Below are 14,779 nucleotides of genomic sequence, written 5' to 3' on the forward strand. Positions count from 1 at the left end.
CACAAAAACATGACGTGTTCCTGATTACCGATGTATTGGGAATGAATTTTGGAATATTATGTTATAAAAAAAGCAAAAAAAAAAAAAAAAAACCTTATTATTTAAAGAACATAAAGTTTTCAACTATTAACTCAGACGACGTTGTCGTTTGAGTTATATTTCACTCTGCAAACGCCAAATTCCCATCTTAACTAATCCAAAATATGTGGACAGAAAGACAAAACCGAATATTTAGGACAAACGTAAGTCTCATGCCGAAATATTTGTATGATTAATGTAATATTTTAATATGTACTTACTCAGAACTGTGAGATTGACTTTGGTGTTCCTTGTTGGTGATTTTTTGAAGTCCACCCGACATCGGTACATTCCACCGTCGGTTTCTCGGACGCTTTCTACCGTCAACTTGGCAGGATCATCCGTGTACCGGAAGAATGCTCTTCCACCGAGGACTTGTTCGTCTGCCCAGTGCTTCGCCTGGTCGAAAGATTTCCCTCGAGAATCGAAGCTGCAACATGACATAAGGTTCAGCGGATATATCAGTCGTGTGTCGATGTGGACTCTAGGGGGTACCTTTTCAACTATACTGCTGAAACTTGCTCTTTTTTTTTTTTTGCCAAACTCCCAAATGGTATATCAAAAAAGAGGCCTTCACACTGAACGTGATGAAGCAGACATACTACATCATACAGTAGCTCCATACTATCAGGGGAAGATGTATATTCTTTATTTTCTTGATGTTTATGTTTCAAGAGAACTGAGTTATGAAGAGTATTCAAATGACTTAGGATAAGGATTCTGTGACCACGGTGATCGAGACACATTCTCTGGTTCTATACATGCCTGAATATAATGCCCAGCTGAACAGCTACAAACTTTCATATACCATGGATCAGTTATGTTATTTCTGCTTTTTAAGTAATTGTTTTAGGGCGTCATTGATACAAAACCAATCGTTTTATCATTGCACTGTTGTTAAACATTATCCCCCATTTTACATGACTGTACTTGTTAAATTACAACATTCTTTCAAGGTGCCTATTCCGTTTAATTAATGTTATCTTTCGTCCTATATTTTTATACGCTGAATTAGCATTAGGCCGGTCACGGTAGCTGAGCGGTCTCAGGCATGTACTGTCTTCGCTCGCTTGGAAACTGGGATCGTGAGTTCGAATCCCACTCAGGGCATGGATGTTTAGTTTGTGTGCGCGTTTTTCTGTGTTTGTGAACAGGTAGAGGCCTTGCGACGAGCTGATCACCCGCCCAAGGAGTCCTACCGAATGTGTAAGATCTAGAAAAACCGAAGTGAACGGAGAAGTTCATGGAGGTAGGCCTAGGCCCACTGGGGCTGTAGTGCCAGGGGGGGGGGGAATTAGCATTAGGTCTACAGAAGTAGTGTGGGGTTTCGAAGTCAGCCTACATAACTCTAACTGGGACAATCATGTGGGATAATATTTTCCATTTCAAGATTCAAAGTATATAATATATCATTAATTTTCTATTTATATATATGTACATGTATTTACCGTCTATTTTCTCTTCCCTTACAACCTTTCGCATATGCAGGTATTAATTACGTCTCCCTACTTAATTAGTCTCTGCTCTCTATTCTTGTCTGTCTCTTTTTTTTATTAGTTTACCGTGTATTTATCTACATCTATTTTACTACTTAACTAATGAATCAATGTAATTAATTTCATTCTATTTTATTTATAATTGGCGACAGAAGAATAAATGCAATTAGTGAATTACCGAGTTCAGTTCGATATTACTTCAACGGTATTTATTAATCCATTATGAAGTAAATCAAATATGTCAATATTAAGTGTCACATGTTAGCGGTTTGCGTGTCTTATAAGACGGGTTTTGCGTTTGATGATCGAATTTATTGGACCTTGATACAACTGGTTACAACAATTCACAAATCACTGTCTTCGACTGGATACACTCGACTTCTGACCACACTATTCCACCAATTGAACTCTCAGTTAATGTTGGCTTCTCGTTATATAACCTCGGTTCGGACCATGCAGAAAACACTTCCATTGCCTAGCAATGGATGTCCTCTATTGTTGTGTATTCGTTACCACTGCATGTGTTTATTGAGTCGTTGCCTAACAATGGGTCTATGGGTCACATTATTTAAGGATGTATCTTCAACAGTACCGCTATATCACTGGTAATGTCCATTGTATAGGCTTCTGTGTAAAGCATGAATTAGGTACGGACGTTCTGGAGGAAACTGTTACTTCATTTGGAGTGATGAATGCTGTAAGTCCTGAAACAGGAGATTCTTCAGGAATGTTAACATTGATTACTGACAGTTCCAGCCTTTCCTAACCTTTCGAAACCGGCCGTGCCATAGCTCAGGCTTCCAACAGAGGCCGCCAAGTCATATGGGATTTGTGGTTGACAAAGTGGCACTGGAGCATGTTTTCTCCGAGTACTTCGGTTTCCCTTGTCAATTCTCATTCTACCAAATGCTCAGCACAGCAGGCCAATTAGTGGCCGACGTACAAAGTGGACTCTGTCTCATCCTACAAAATTAAAATAAACCTTGGCATTTGATGGAGGTTTGGTCAGTGTCACGTCCCGGCGGCTTTACGGCCGGGGAACAGCCTCTGTCTCCCATTGGCTAGGAGGGTCAGTGGCTTGCAGAGTGAAGAGGGAAAAATCTTCACTACCACCGGGAATCAATTACTGCTTATCCTGGTCAGCCAGTCAACTGTCTAGTCATTGACAAGAGTATCTCGGTTCTGATTAAGGTATATATTGACTCGAAAAGTAAATGGGTTATGAACGACAGACTGGAAGAATGAGGAATGAATAGGTGATATTACAACGGAGGAGTAGGAGTAGGAGTAGGAGTAGGATTAGGAGAAGGAGCCCCAAAAACAGATAGACAAGATACAGAGCCTCTGGGTCCAGATCTAAATATGAACTTCCACAGTATAAAAGTTCTGTGTGCATTCTAAATTCAAGTTATTCTGCTGAATCAGAGTTCACAAACCTTGTTCGCGTTTCAACAGAATTCCGTCGTTCCTCTACAGGACTGCAGTCGAGTATCTAATAACTTTATTCCGAACTTCGGGAACATTTTACGGAGTCTTCCTTAGTTGCTTACCTTCCGCGCTGTTTCTAGCGTCCTTCTTGAGTGACTGATATTTGGTGCCTCTAAGTGAAACTTTCATCTTTAGGAACAGCAAAAAGGCAGACTGGGACAAGTCTCTTGTGTAAAGTCTAGAACACCTGAACTGAACCCTTTTCTGTATGTGAAGAATTCTTTCAAGAAAAAAATTGTATCAAACGACGTTGTCCCACAAATAAAAAATGACCCTCGATCTGCGACATGTCATTAAGAATCGAGGGCACAAAATTGGAAGCGTAAAAGCATTAATATAATCTATAGCATAATTGTAAACAGATGGCGAGAGAACGTTAAAACATTTCGTAATAACAATCGACCAGAGAAGTACTCTCACAATACACCTCGAGGAGTGTTCATCTCCAGTATTTCGGCACAGAAATATTTAGATTGTCAGGAGATTAAAAACGCCTCTTAACAGACTTAATTTTGTGACCTGAATATTAGAGATACAGCCCTGACTGATGTTATCTCGAGTTACTTTCAGTCCTTTCTGCCGAATTACAGGATATTTAAACAAAGAGGGATGTGATAAACAAGTGATAAATATGTACAGAATTTTAGGGGGCAAAGCTGAAGAAATCAGACCATTTGGGAAACGCAGATATAGATGGAAAATAATGTTAAAATACAAGGTATATATTAAAGAAAGAGAACATAAATATGTAACTTGGATTAATCTGGCTCAAGGCAGAAACCAATGGCAATATCTTGCGAACACTGTAATAAATATTCGGGTTCTGTAAACTGCAGTGAAGTCTTGGCAGACTCGGCAGTGCGGAGTTGTACATTCGGACCAAGAGCGCTTCCTTCCGGATCCCTTTCCATTTCATCGTGCATTACCATCACATTGCCGTATTTCACGATAAAAACCTCAGCAATGAATGCAGCATTATTAAATAACCTACAAGCCAAATCAACAAATATAGGGTAGAAATTTAAAATAATATTCTTAGGTCTTCTGCGGTTTATGAGGTTCTAAGCAAAACAAGAGTTTCTGCCTTTTAACGGCAATGTATCTTATTTTTTTGTTAGATTTGAGGTTTTCACAGCGGTGACTATGAAAAGAGCAGTCTTCTGGGATGTAGCGCCGTGTAGATATTGTGTTAACGGACGTTTCAGAGGAACATATTGCCTCCATCTTCAGGGTAGAAGAAGAAAAAAGAAAACAAAATCCGCAAGCGAAGAACCAGCGTGAGAAGGTACTAAGAAATTTTCTTCATTTTTCTTCTACCCTGAAGATGACGGCGATATGTTCCTCCGAAAAGTCGGTTAACACAATATCTACACGGCGTCACATCCCAGAAGACTAATCTTATTTTTTGTTAAATCTCTGAAGTTCTTCCCTGGGCCCTAGAGCACACGGCTGTAAACCTGTTCACTACTAGCAAAAGCGATCATTAACGTTTGTTCAGAATGCCTTAAGGTGCATATTTAAATTGACTTTTAGCATTCATTGCCCTTGATTAATATTGTAACATATCGTATAAATCACAGGGAGTAAATAAACTTTAATTAGCTCAAAGTCAATACTTGATAAATATTCTTCCAGTTACTGGAATTCAGTTAACGTTCAAACTTAACTTTGGCTCATTATCTGGCCTTGCATATCTGCCAGAGGCAGGTGGTATTATTATTATTATTATTATTATTATTATTATTATTATTATTATTGATACTATTGTTTATTTTTATTCCTGCAGTTATTTCCTAGGTTCCTGCGTCCGTTTTTACCCTAGGAGTTCAAAATGCAAACTGTATTTCAATTCACTCTCCTCCATTCGTGCTGTTTTCCCTAGCTCATCCTCAGTATAATCACCACAACGTAAAGCTGTGCCTGTTCATTGCAGTTCTGACTTTCTCCTACTGCTTTCACACATCAACAAAAGAAGCAACAGAAGCCAAGAATTAAACCAAATTCTGTACATATGAGTACGTAACTGCGTCATCTTCGTACTGCCAGTGACCAGCATGTCTGCAGTGCTGCAATGTTTCGTAGTAGATGTTAACGCAATGTTCGTTTCCGAGTTTTCTGTCGCGTCTAATTGGAGGGTGTCAAGTAAGTATTTTAAATTTTCTGAATTCTTTTCGCGACCCCCTCTGTGGTAAACTGGTTAGAATTCCTAGCTACAGATCCAAAGGTTCGACTCCCGGCGCTATCAGATTTTTTCTGAGAAGTAGTGGGTCTGGAACGGGGTCCACTCAGCCTCGTTATAACTGAGGAGCTATTTCAAGGAAATAGCGGCTCCGGTCTAGAAATCCGAAATTAACGGCCGTGGGGATTGCGCTGACCACGCGACACCCTCTATCTGCTAAAGTTGGCACTAACTTCGCCGACAAGCGGCGGTATAGTTCGCTTGCGGAATAAAACCACGGAGTGTTTTTAACTCTTTTCGCGCATTAGCAGCAGTAACTGGGATCGTGGGTTCGAATCCCACTCGAGGCATGGATGTCTGTGAGTGCGTTTATTCTGTGTGTAGGTAGCGGCCTTGTGATGGGCTGATCACTCGTCCAAAGAATCTTACGTTCTGTTAAAAAAAGATTACGAAACTGAAAAAGAGACAGGGCCCAACAAAGGGGCTGTAGAGCCATTGATGAATGAATGAAAGAGATACGTGTAATAACGCAATATGTCTCGTCACGAGTGCAGATAATTTAAATGGTCTTTGAATCTAACTGTCGAGGTAGTAGGGGAATGGTGGTAAGTTTTAAACCAATTAGATTTCGTAAAAGTTAGTAATCATCATGCAAAATACTACATATATAAATGTTATGAAAACTATATCCTATAAATTTCTAAAACTATGATAATTATATCAGTCCATAAAAGGTTAACTTTTGTGCCATCATGTTTGTTATGTTTGTCAGATGGTAATTATGAACAGAAGCAGACTGTAAGAGCAATAGACGTAGGAAAATACGAACATGCCGAGTCGATATCGCAGTGTCCACTGCCGCAGCAAAAAGTTCATAGTGCTCCTCTAGACAGCAGCACCGCTTAGTGTATAGGTCTGGTGTTATTCTGTCAAGTTCAGTATTTTAGTATAAATGCAGTTGGATCTTAGAGAGATAGGATGGGATGACATTGATTGGATTGATCTGGCTCAGGATAGGTACCAGTGGAGGACTCTTGTGAACACGGTATTGAACCTTCAGATTCCATAAAATGCTGGAAATTTCTTGAGTAGCTGCAGAATTGGCGGCTCCTCCAGAAGGGCTCAGCTCCATGAATAAGTAAGCAGTTTTCCCTAGAACTTCTTAAATTTATAGTGCGTATATTGGGTGAAATGAGGATTTAAAAAATGTCCCTCATGGACTACAATGTGAATAACATTGTAATGAGTACACTATGACCAAATCTGATCATAGGCACAAATGTTTACAACAAAAAAGTACACATGTTAACAACACATGACTGTCTACACGCCTTTTCTTAAGATTAATAAAACAGTTTGTGTAACAGGCAATAAGACTGACTAAAAGCCACCAGATTTTAGTTATATATACCGCTGTCTCAGTTTCAGACATGTAATAACAAATTTAATTACAACAAACTAAATATCATGTGACTTTCGTAAGCTTTCATTTGGCAGAAGTGTGAATCACCGCACACCGTCATCTGTTCTCACAACGGTTGTAGTGTAAATTTGAAAGTCAGCCGAAGTTTAAGAGGAACACGTTGCCAAGCAGAGCTCTGCTTGTGTTGTATCCCAGAAGATATAATTCTCCAATCAATACGTAATTTGGGCCAATCAAAACCCGACGAACCGGAACCACCTAACCACTTTCCTCAGCGCTGCGTTAGTCTATAAAGAAGACAGATTATTGAACTCAGAATCGAATGGAAGATCCTTAGACGTGCAAGCATGAATTATTCCTCCTCTTCTAAAAAGGAAAGTCTTCAGAGCATCAGGTCTTTGTGGGAAAATAACAGGTAGAAAGTAAAAAAGACACAGGGAAGTGGAGAAAGATGATTTTCTGTCCTATTTCTTCTCTCAGTACTGGGAGATTCCAATTGAAGTTTCTGGTTCGTTAAGTCCGATCTTCTGAAAGGAAGATCAGCTACATTAGCCCGTGTTTCCTCCTCTCTGCTCCCCACTGCAGAGCCTAATTCTCTCGCTTATATTCCCTAGTCTCATCCCAATCAAATTTTCCGTTAATTGAAATTTATTCGACAGTAAGCAATTTTCTGTACATGCCTCATCCCGGCCAGCATGATAATGCTGGACTAAGTAATTGCACTGGAAGGTACAGTTAGAAGTGGAATATCAATTTTAGTTCTAACATATAATTTGCGCAGGCATAACGCGACTCAATCGATAGGAACAGAAACGTATATGAGAATAAAATGATTTACTCACCAAGTGGTAAAATTTAAGAGTTAAAAACAAGGCAATTTCATCGCAAAATCAGACTCACTTACTTACATATGGAGCTGAGCCCTTCTTGAGGAGAAGCCAAATCTGCAGCTACTCAAGAATTTACCAGCATTTTATATAACCCGAAAGTTCATTACCGTGTTCACAAGAGCCCTTCGATGATCCCAATCTTGAGCCAGATCAATATAATCCATACCTTTCCATCCTCTCTCTCTCTCTATAAATCCCATTTTAATATTGTCCTCCCAACTATGTCTTGGCCTTCCCAGTGGTATCTTTCCTTCTGGCTCTTCCACCAATATCCTATATTCATTCCTCTTCTCCCCCATTCGTCCTACATGCCTTGCCCACCTCATCTTCCTTGACTTGATTCTTGGAGAAGAGTACAAGTTATCAAACAAACCAGAACAAGTTTACTAGCAATCAGAGACGCATATTACGAATGATATTATGTAAAGTTTTTTAATCTTTTTTTACGCCTGCATTATAAAAGGAATCGATCATACGGTGTGACGTAATGCGATCGATAGACCAACAGCACATAGGCGTAATTAATTAACCGACAACTTGGGACAGGATGCTGAATAAGTTTTGCATGTTTAACGACATTAGATTTGTTCTTTGTGACTTAACAGGGCAGTAAACTACAATCGTTCGGCGCTTAGAAAATTTTAAGTAAGCATACAAGCATAAAAATGAATGCTTTGGAACATCCCCCTATAGAGTGCGGTGGGGTAGTGTTTTGAATATTATATGGTAGTTTAATGTAATTTTACTCCTCAACTTTGTATACTTTTCAGTATGAATTTTAAGAACTATGGCTGGAAACTTGAGAAACACTGAACCTAAAAAGGGATTGCTTATTCGTCAAAGGCACTGATGACGACCTGAATATTCTGTAATTTACTGCAGCAACCTGTTACATTGGTTAACCATTTCATTTGCAGGAACAGTCTTCAAGGTTCAACTTCGTCTCATGCTTGTGGTGGGGTGAGACTGAATCCACTTGCTACAATAATTGGCCTATTGTACCAGCCCCGGATGATAGATAATGATGAATGTAGAGCAGTCGGTGGAATGAAAATCGGCAAGGGAAACCGAAGTACTCGGAGAAAACCTTCCCCAGTGCCACTTTGTCCACAACAAATCCCACATCACCTGACATGGGCTCGAACCCGGCGACTAACCGCCTGAGCTATGGTGCGGCCACCTCGCAGACTCTAGGTGTGCCATGTTTTCACATTTTTTATAAATGATACTTCCATGACATATTTCGACCCTATAAGGTCACCATCAGACATGTTATTTCTGCATTGTAATGCTTTTTCTATTTCAGTGTTCTAGAGCTTGGTTGAAACTAGTTAAATTCTGTTAAAATATATTATTTTTATTTTTCAGTTGGTACTCTGTGTTTCTGATATTCCGTGGTTTCTTGGGCAATGTGCAGAGCCTTGTTATGATGTAGCGTTGTTGTGTTGTGTTGGAGGTCACTATTCCGTACAATGTAGTATTGCGTCACTGCCGCGGATGGCTGGTGGTCACTATGTACCGAGTAACTACCAATCAGAGAGTAGGCATTGTTAGTGTCAGGCTAAGGTTAACGAATGATTCTTGAGTTAATTAAGATGAATTCTGGGATACCAAGCTGAAAGCAAAAACGAACATTCGGAAGTCTGAACAAAAGAAAAAGATGGAAATACAGCAATAGAAACAGTTGTCGCTTTGAATTCGTGCGAGACAAAGTAGTATTCTGGGACAAACTTGGCAAACATGACGTGTCTCTAATATGGAACACGTGGTCACCCTACTCCGTGTATTAGAAATATTTTAATTTCTCCATTTTTTACTTAAAATAACAGATTTCTCTGTTTTCTGAAATTTCCGATATGCCTTGCTTTATGTTCAGATCTGACAAGCCTGCCATTCCAGATTTATTCAAAACAATTACATTATTGGCACTGGGACTGGCACTAAGGTAGAGCTTCCACAGTGCATATTTCAGGGTTGCTGCTCTTACTGCAATAAACGAAACACCAGGCATCAGGATGTTAATGCCTTTTCTCTTTCTGATAGCGAACGAGTACCGCGAGCTACCCTGCCACACACTGAATGAACGAATCCACAGTTAATACCCGTAACTGGTCAACGGTTGATTAAACTATCGACTGCCTGCATTGAGTGCGGGCATGAAATTAACGCCAGAAGAGAGAGGTGAGGAGATGCGGCGAACTGCGGGTAGTGGCGAGGGTGGAAAAATGTTGAATCCTCTGAAAGGATACTTAAATATCGGTGAGGTAGTAAAATTGATAGTGAGAATAACAAATTGAAAAACTTTTGCCTGGTAAATAAGTAATAAATCATTAAAACGCGCTGTACATGCACATATTATTAAGTATTATGTTATTTATTTACTTTTATAATCTTTTTATATTTCTTGCATTTGTTAAGTGTTTCAGTGTTTTCCTGTAAGCTACTATTGCTGTTGGAAAATATTCGAAAAAATAAAATTGGTTGTTGTTATTATTATTATAATTATTATTATCATCATCATCGTCATTTTCATCATCAGCCGTCATCAATACAGCCAATCGAACAGTGTGTTCGGCAAATATCTTCATTTAAGGGGGATGAAACAAGAGGGGAATTTACATCACATAGCTAGGAACACCACAATCTTTCTCTCACCTAGAAGTTAGCACAAAGACTTCAATGAGGTTACGATGTGCTGGACGTGTAGCTTGGATGGAGAAACCTAAGACACAAACAAAAAATTCCCAATTGCATCCGCAGAAAGAAAAGTGAAGAAACCGTGGTTATATGTTGTTGAATTCATATTTTTTTTAATGAGAAGAGGTGGGAATAAATAATTTAAATCTATGTGATAACATATATTTCTACTTTCATGATTTAATTTTTTAATTTTCCATGTACTTCGGGTGTTGAGGAGGATATTTTGACCGAAGAGAGATGAAGTGACAGGAGGTTGGAGAAAACTGCATAATGAAGACCTTCATAACTTGTACTCTTCTCCAAGTATAATTAGAATGATCAAGTCAAGAAGGACGTGGGCAAGGCATGTAGCACGAATGGGGGAGAAGAGGAATGCGTATAGGATATTGGTGGGAAAGTGAGAAGGAAAGAGACCACAGGGAAGACCAAGGCGTAGGTGGGTGGACAATATTAAAATGGATCTTAGATATATAGGATGGGATGGTATGGATTGGATTGATCTGGCTCAGGATATGGACCAGTGGAGGGCTCTTGTGAACACGCTAATGAACCTTCGGGTTCCATAAANTCGGTAGCTCCATGAGTAAGTAAGTAAATAAGTTCCATGTACTTCACTTTCGAAGTAAATCCACCAATCATCACAATTAAATAAATAAATAAATACATTCAGCAAGGAACAAAGGACCTTCCACTCCGGCTTGTGACATTATTAAAATGAAACCATATCAATGTTATAGCATTTCCCACAGAATAATATCTACAACACCTTTCAATCAATAGCGCGGTAGCTATGTGATTACATTCGATTCAAAATCATGTGTGGATTACTGCGAGTTATTGGACAGCTGGGATCTATATTCGCTTGGATTATGCAGCCAAAATAGAAGATCTAATTTCAGCTGGTCCTGGTGACGATGCAAATTTTTCGTTTCACAAACAAACACATATATCACAAGTTTGTCATACGGATGGTCGAGGTCATAAAGTTCGTGTGATGTAACATTTTTCGATCGCAGTTGCTTCACGTTTTCCCTAACGAAAAGCGAGAGTGATGCCAATTCTGGCATTTACCAATTACAGTGACAGGCATGTAGGCATCAAATGAATGCCTGTAGTCCGCCTCGTGCAATATTCCCTTCCCATATCCTGAATAACAATGGTGTAACATGTTTCTGATTAATGATGTATTATTTTGTTGCGAAGTATATACAGCTGAAAAGTAATAATGTGATAACGGACTGTGCACAATTAATAGTGACACGAGCTATATTTAAATATTTTTCCTAGAAAGTATCTGACTCAATTAAAGGGAAACCTATGAAATACGACAGTCAATGCTTCAGTTAAAAGTCAGTTTTTAATCTATCTTCATTAATGATAACGAACGGTAGATTTATTGAATATGTAGATAACTTGTACTCTTCTCCAAATATAATTAGAGTGATCAAGTCAAGGAGGATGAGGTGGACAGGGTATGTAGCACAAATGGGGGAGAAGAGGAATTCATATAGGATATTGGTAGGAAAACCAGAAGGAAAGAGATCATTGGGAAGACCAAGACGTAGGTGGGTGGACAATATTAAAATGGATCTTTGAGAGATAGGATGGGATGGATTAAATTGATCTGGCTCAAGATAGGGACCATTGAAGGGCTCTTGTGAACACGGTAATGAACTTTCTGGTTATATAAAATGCTGGTAAGTTCTTAATTAGCTGCAGATTTGGCTTCTTCTCAAGAAGGGCACAGCTCCATAAGTAAGTATGGAAAATATTTAATCATAGGGGGGAAAGTACCACGAGGGTAGAGATAATTACGCAATGACAACTTCATAACTCTATTCTTCAATTCGACTGTTACTGTGTACCAGACAGGAAGACAGGAAGACAGTAAGAAACGAGTAGCACATGTAGTATGACGGTGGAGAAGGGAAATGCGTTTAGGGAATCCGGAAATTAAGATAATAGGTTTGAGATCTAGGAGCACATAGGAGGATAATATTTAAACGAATCTTCCATAAATGGTGTGAAGATAAAGATTAGATTCATGCGACTCAGAATCAAAAGGAGAACATTTTTGTACGCAGTAATAAATCTTCGGGTTATTCAGAAGTAAGTATTTGCTGAGTAACTATAAAATTTAAAGATATTGTCACGTGTAGGGGAACACGCGTGACGAAAATAACGGGTTCTACTTCGGATGAATGGATTTACTGGTGTTCCTTTATAAGTACACACATCAAATAACGTTGTCAACTCTTCAACTATTCGGATGCCTTCTGAGTTCTCTTCAGCTGATGGCTTCTCTGCTTCGACTGAATGTCTCAGAAACTGCTCTACTTGGTAACACGATGAATCTTGAAGAGTCTGTAATCTCTCGAATTTTGGAACTCTCTCATGTTTGCGTGAACGATGTCTACCTCTCGAAAACGCACTAATTCACTTCTGACTTAACGGCTTCTCAACTGGCCTTCTTTTATACCCGCCAGGTGGCAGGATTCTGCTTTTCGTATCCGTTGTAACTATTGGTTTATGTACGTGTGACCACGAGAACGTGTTTACGCTTACTACGATTCCTTCTTTATTACTTGTTGTAACGTGTCAATATTCATTGCCGCGGAAACATGATTACCGAGCCGTTGTCTAGCAATGGACGCCTGGCTCCGATTCCACTATCGCGGCTTTCAGGCGTCATGTCATAATATTATCTGCTTAACTTTACTCGATATTAGTATGTAATAAAGCTTTCACTGGTTGGTATTCTTTTTCGGCAAATGATGGGTGTTAATATCGTTGAATGATATGCCAATTAAAAAATCATTATTTTATATACATGTAATTAAATTTTAAAATAGACACAGATTATAAGACACGCTTTACACATTACTCAAAACGCACAGCCCAGATTTGACATACATATCCCTTCTTCTCCAACCGATTTACATATCCATACCGCAGTAACATATTCCCTACTCTGCAGGAAGATCTCTGCAATCAAAACGTACATAACAGAACCTTCGTCCTATTTTCCAGTTGATGTACGCCTTATCTTCTGAGTATGAACAAGGATACACGTACCTGTATATCGGTAAAGCAGCTCCCTCCTTGTACCAGATAACGAGGTACACCTTGTCGCCTGGGATGGGAGGCGTTATATCACATGGCATCTTGGCAATCCCTCCCGCAACTGCTTGAGTATCCGACACCAGGACTGCAACAGAGATGTAAGCGTCAGTCGCATGTCTCCGCCTCTATTTCCTTTACATAAGTTGCCAAGATACTGCTTGAATGCAGTTAAGGAACACACGGCTAAAGGAGGGATATCTGTTATATTTGGTAAGAAGGAAATGCTGCTACCCAACGCAGCTTTAGTTTTAATTTGGGGGGGTTCAAATCTCCAATGTAGAAATAATTATGAAAAAAGAATGTTGCTGGATGTATAAACACGTCAAACAACAAATGCATTTAAATTGTCCTAACTATTGCTAGAGACGTGAGTTCGTAGAAAGAAACATGACAGTGACAGAGCATTTTATATATAAGTGGACAATTATTTTAATAAAATATGATATAACATAATTTTATGAACAAGTAGTTCAAGCTTTTGTATCACGAATTCAGCGAAGTAGTTTTTAAACATTCAGTTCCTATCTCGAAGAAATCTCACTGCCTCCGTTAAAGAAAAAGAAGAAGAAGAAGACCGACCGTTCAATGTTGCAAGGGAAGCAATTGCTGTGTATTCTCAGAATAACTCTCACTCGCTCACTCACTCACTCACTCACTCACTCATGGATCTGAGCCCTTCTTGAGAACATGCCAATTGTGCAGCCGCTCAAGAACTTCCCAGCATTTTATGGAAACCGAAAGTTCATTACCGTGTTCACTAGAGCCCTCCACTGGTCCTTATCCTTAGCCAGATCAATCCAATCCATACCATCCCATTTTATCTCTCTAATATCCAATTTAATATTGTTCGCCCACCTACTACATGTTCTTGCCAGTGTTCTCCTTCCTTCCGGCTTTCCCACCAATATCCTACATACATTCCTCCTCTCCCCCCATTCCGTGCTACATCCCTTGCCCATCTCATCTCCCTTGACTTGATAATTCTAATTATACTTGGAGAAGAGTACACTTTATGAAGCTCCTTATTATGCAGAATCATATGAAACATAAACATAATTAACGAAGAAGAAATCGAGTTCATGAATATTATATAAGGTGCCACACAGAATAACCTTTTTGTTTTAAAACGTTAAGTCAATTATATGTTAGTAATGCGTAACGTCTGAAAAATTACTCCGTCCGAGTGGGGATTCTACTCGTTCTTGAGGCAGCTATGTCTTGCTAAATGCTGTCCTAAAGACACTGTTTCCTACCAACAATTTTCGCACTGCTGGACTGGATTCAAAGGCTGCCGATTTTCCTGTGTTGAGTTACAGAAGGGCTCTGTGTAGGCGCCAGGTATTTCTCCTGTTAAGGTCCAGGCAATTTCTGTAGACAGCCAGACAGCAGTATCGTCCTGCAT

At 39.3% G+C, this 14,779-nt stretch overlaps 1 protein-coding gene across 1 annotated transcript in view; it reads right to left on the minus strand.

Moving 5' to 3' along the window:
- Positions 1-299: 299 nt before the first annotated feature.
- LOC111865254 overlaps positions 300-14,779 on the minus strand; it is a gene marked incomplete at its 3' end in the record, with an annotated part of 437,166 nt that continues 422,686 nt past the window's right edge. Inside the window, exons 2-3 of the mRNA XM_023853149.2 lie at positions 13,330-13,462; positions 300-508 (exon numbers count right to left, since the gene is read on the minus strand). Of these exons, the coding sequence (XP_023708917.1) occupies positions 300-508; positions 13,330-13,462 (342 nt within the window). The remainder of the gene's footprint in view (positions 509-13,329; positions 13,463-14,779) is intronic.

Source organism: Cryptotermes secundus, unplaced genomic scaffold (assembly GCF_002891405.2).
Source record: "Cryptotermes secundus unplaced genomic scaffold, Csec_1.0 scaffold751, whole genome shotgun sequence".
Taxonomy (NCBI): domain Eukaryota; kingdom Metazoa; phylum Arthropoda; class Insecta; order Blattodea; family Kalotermitidae; genus Cryptotermes; species Cryptotermes secundus.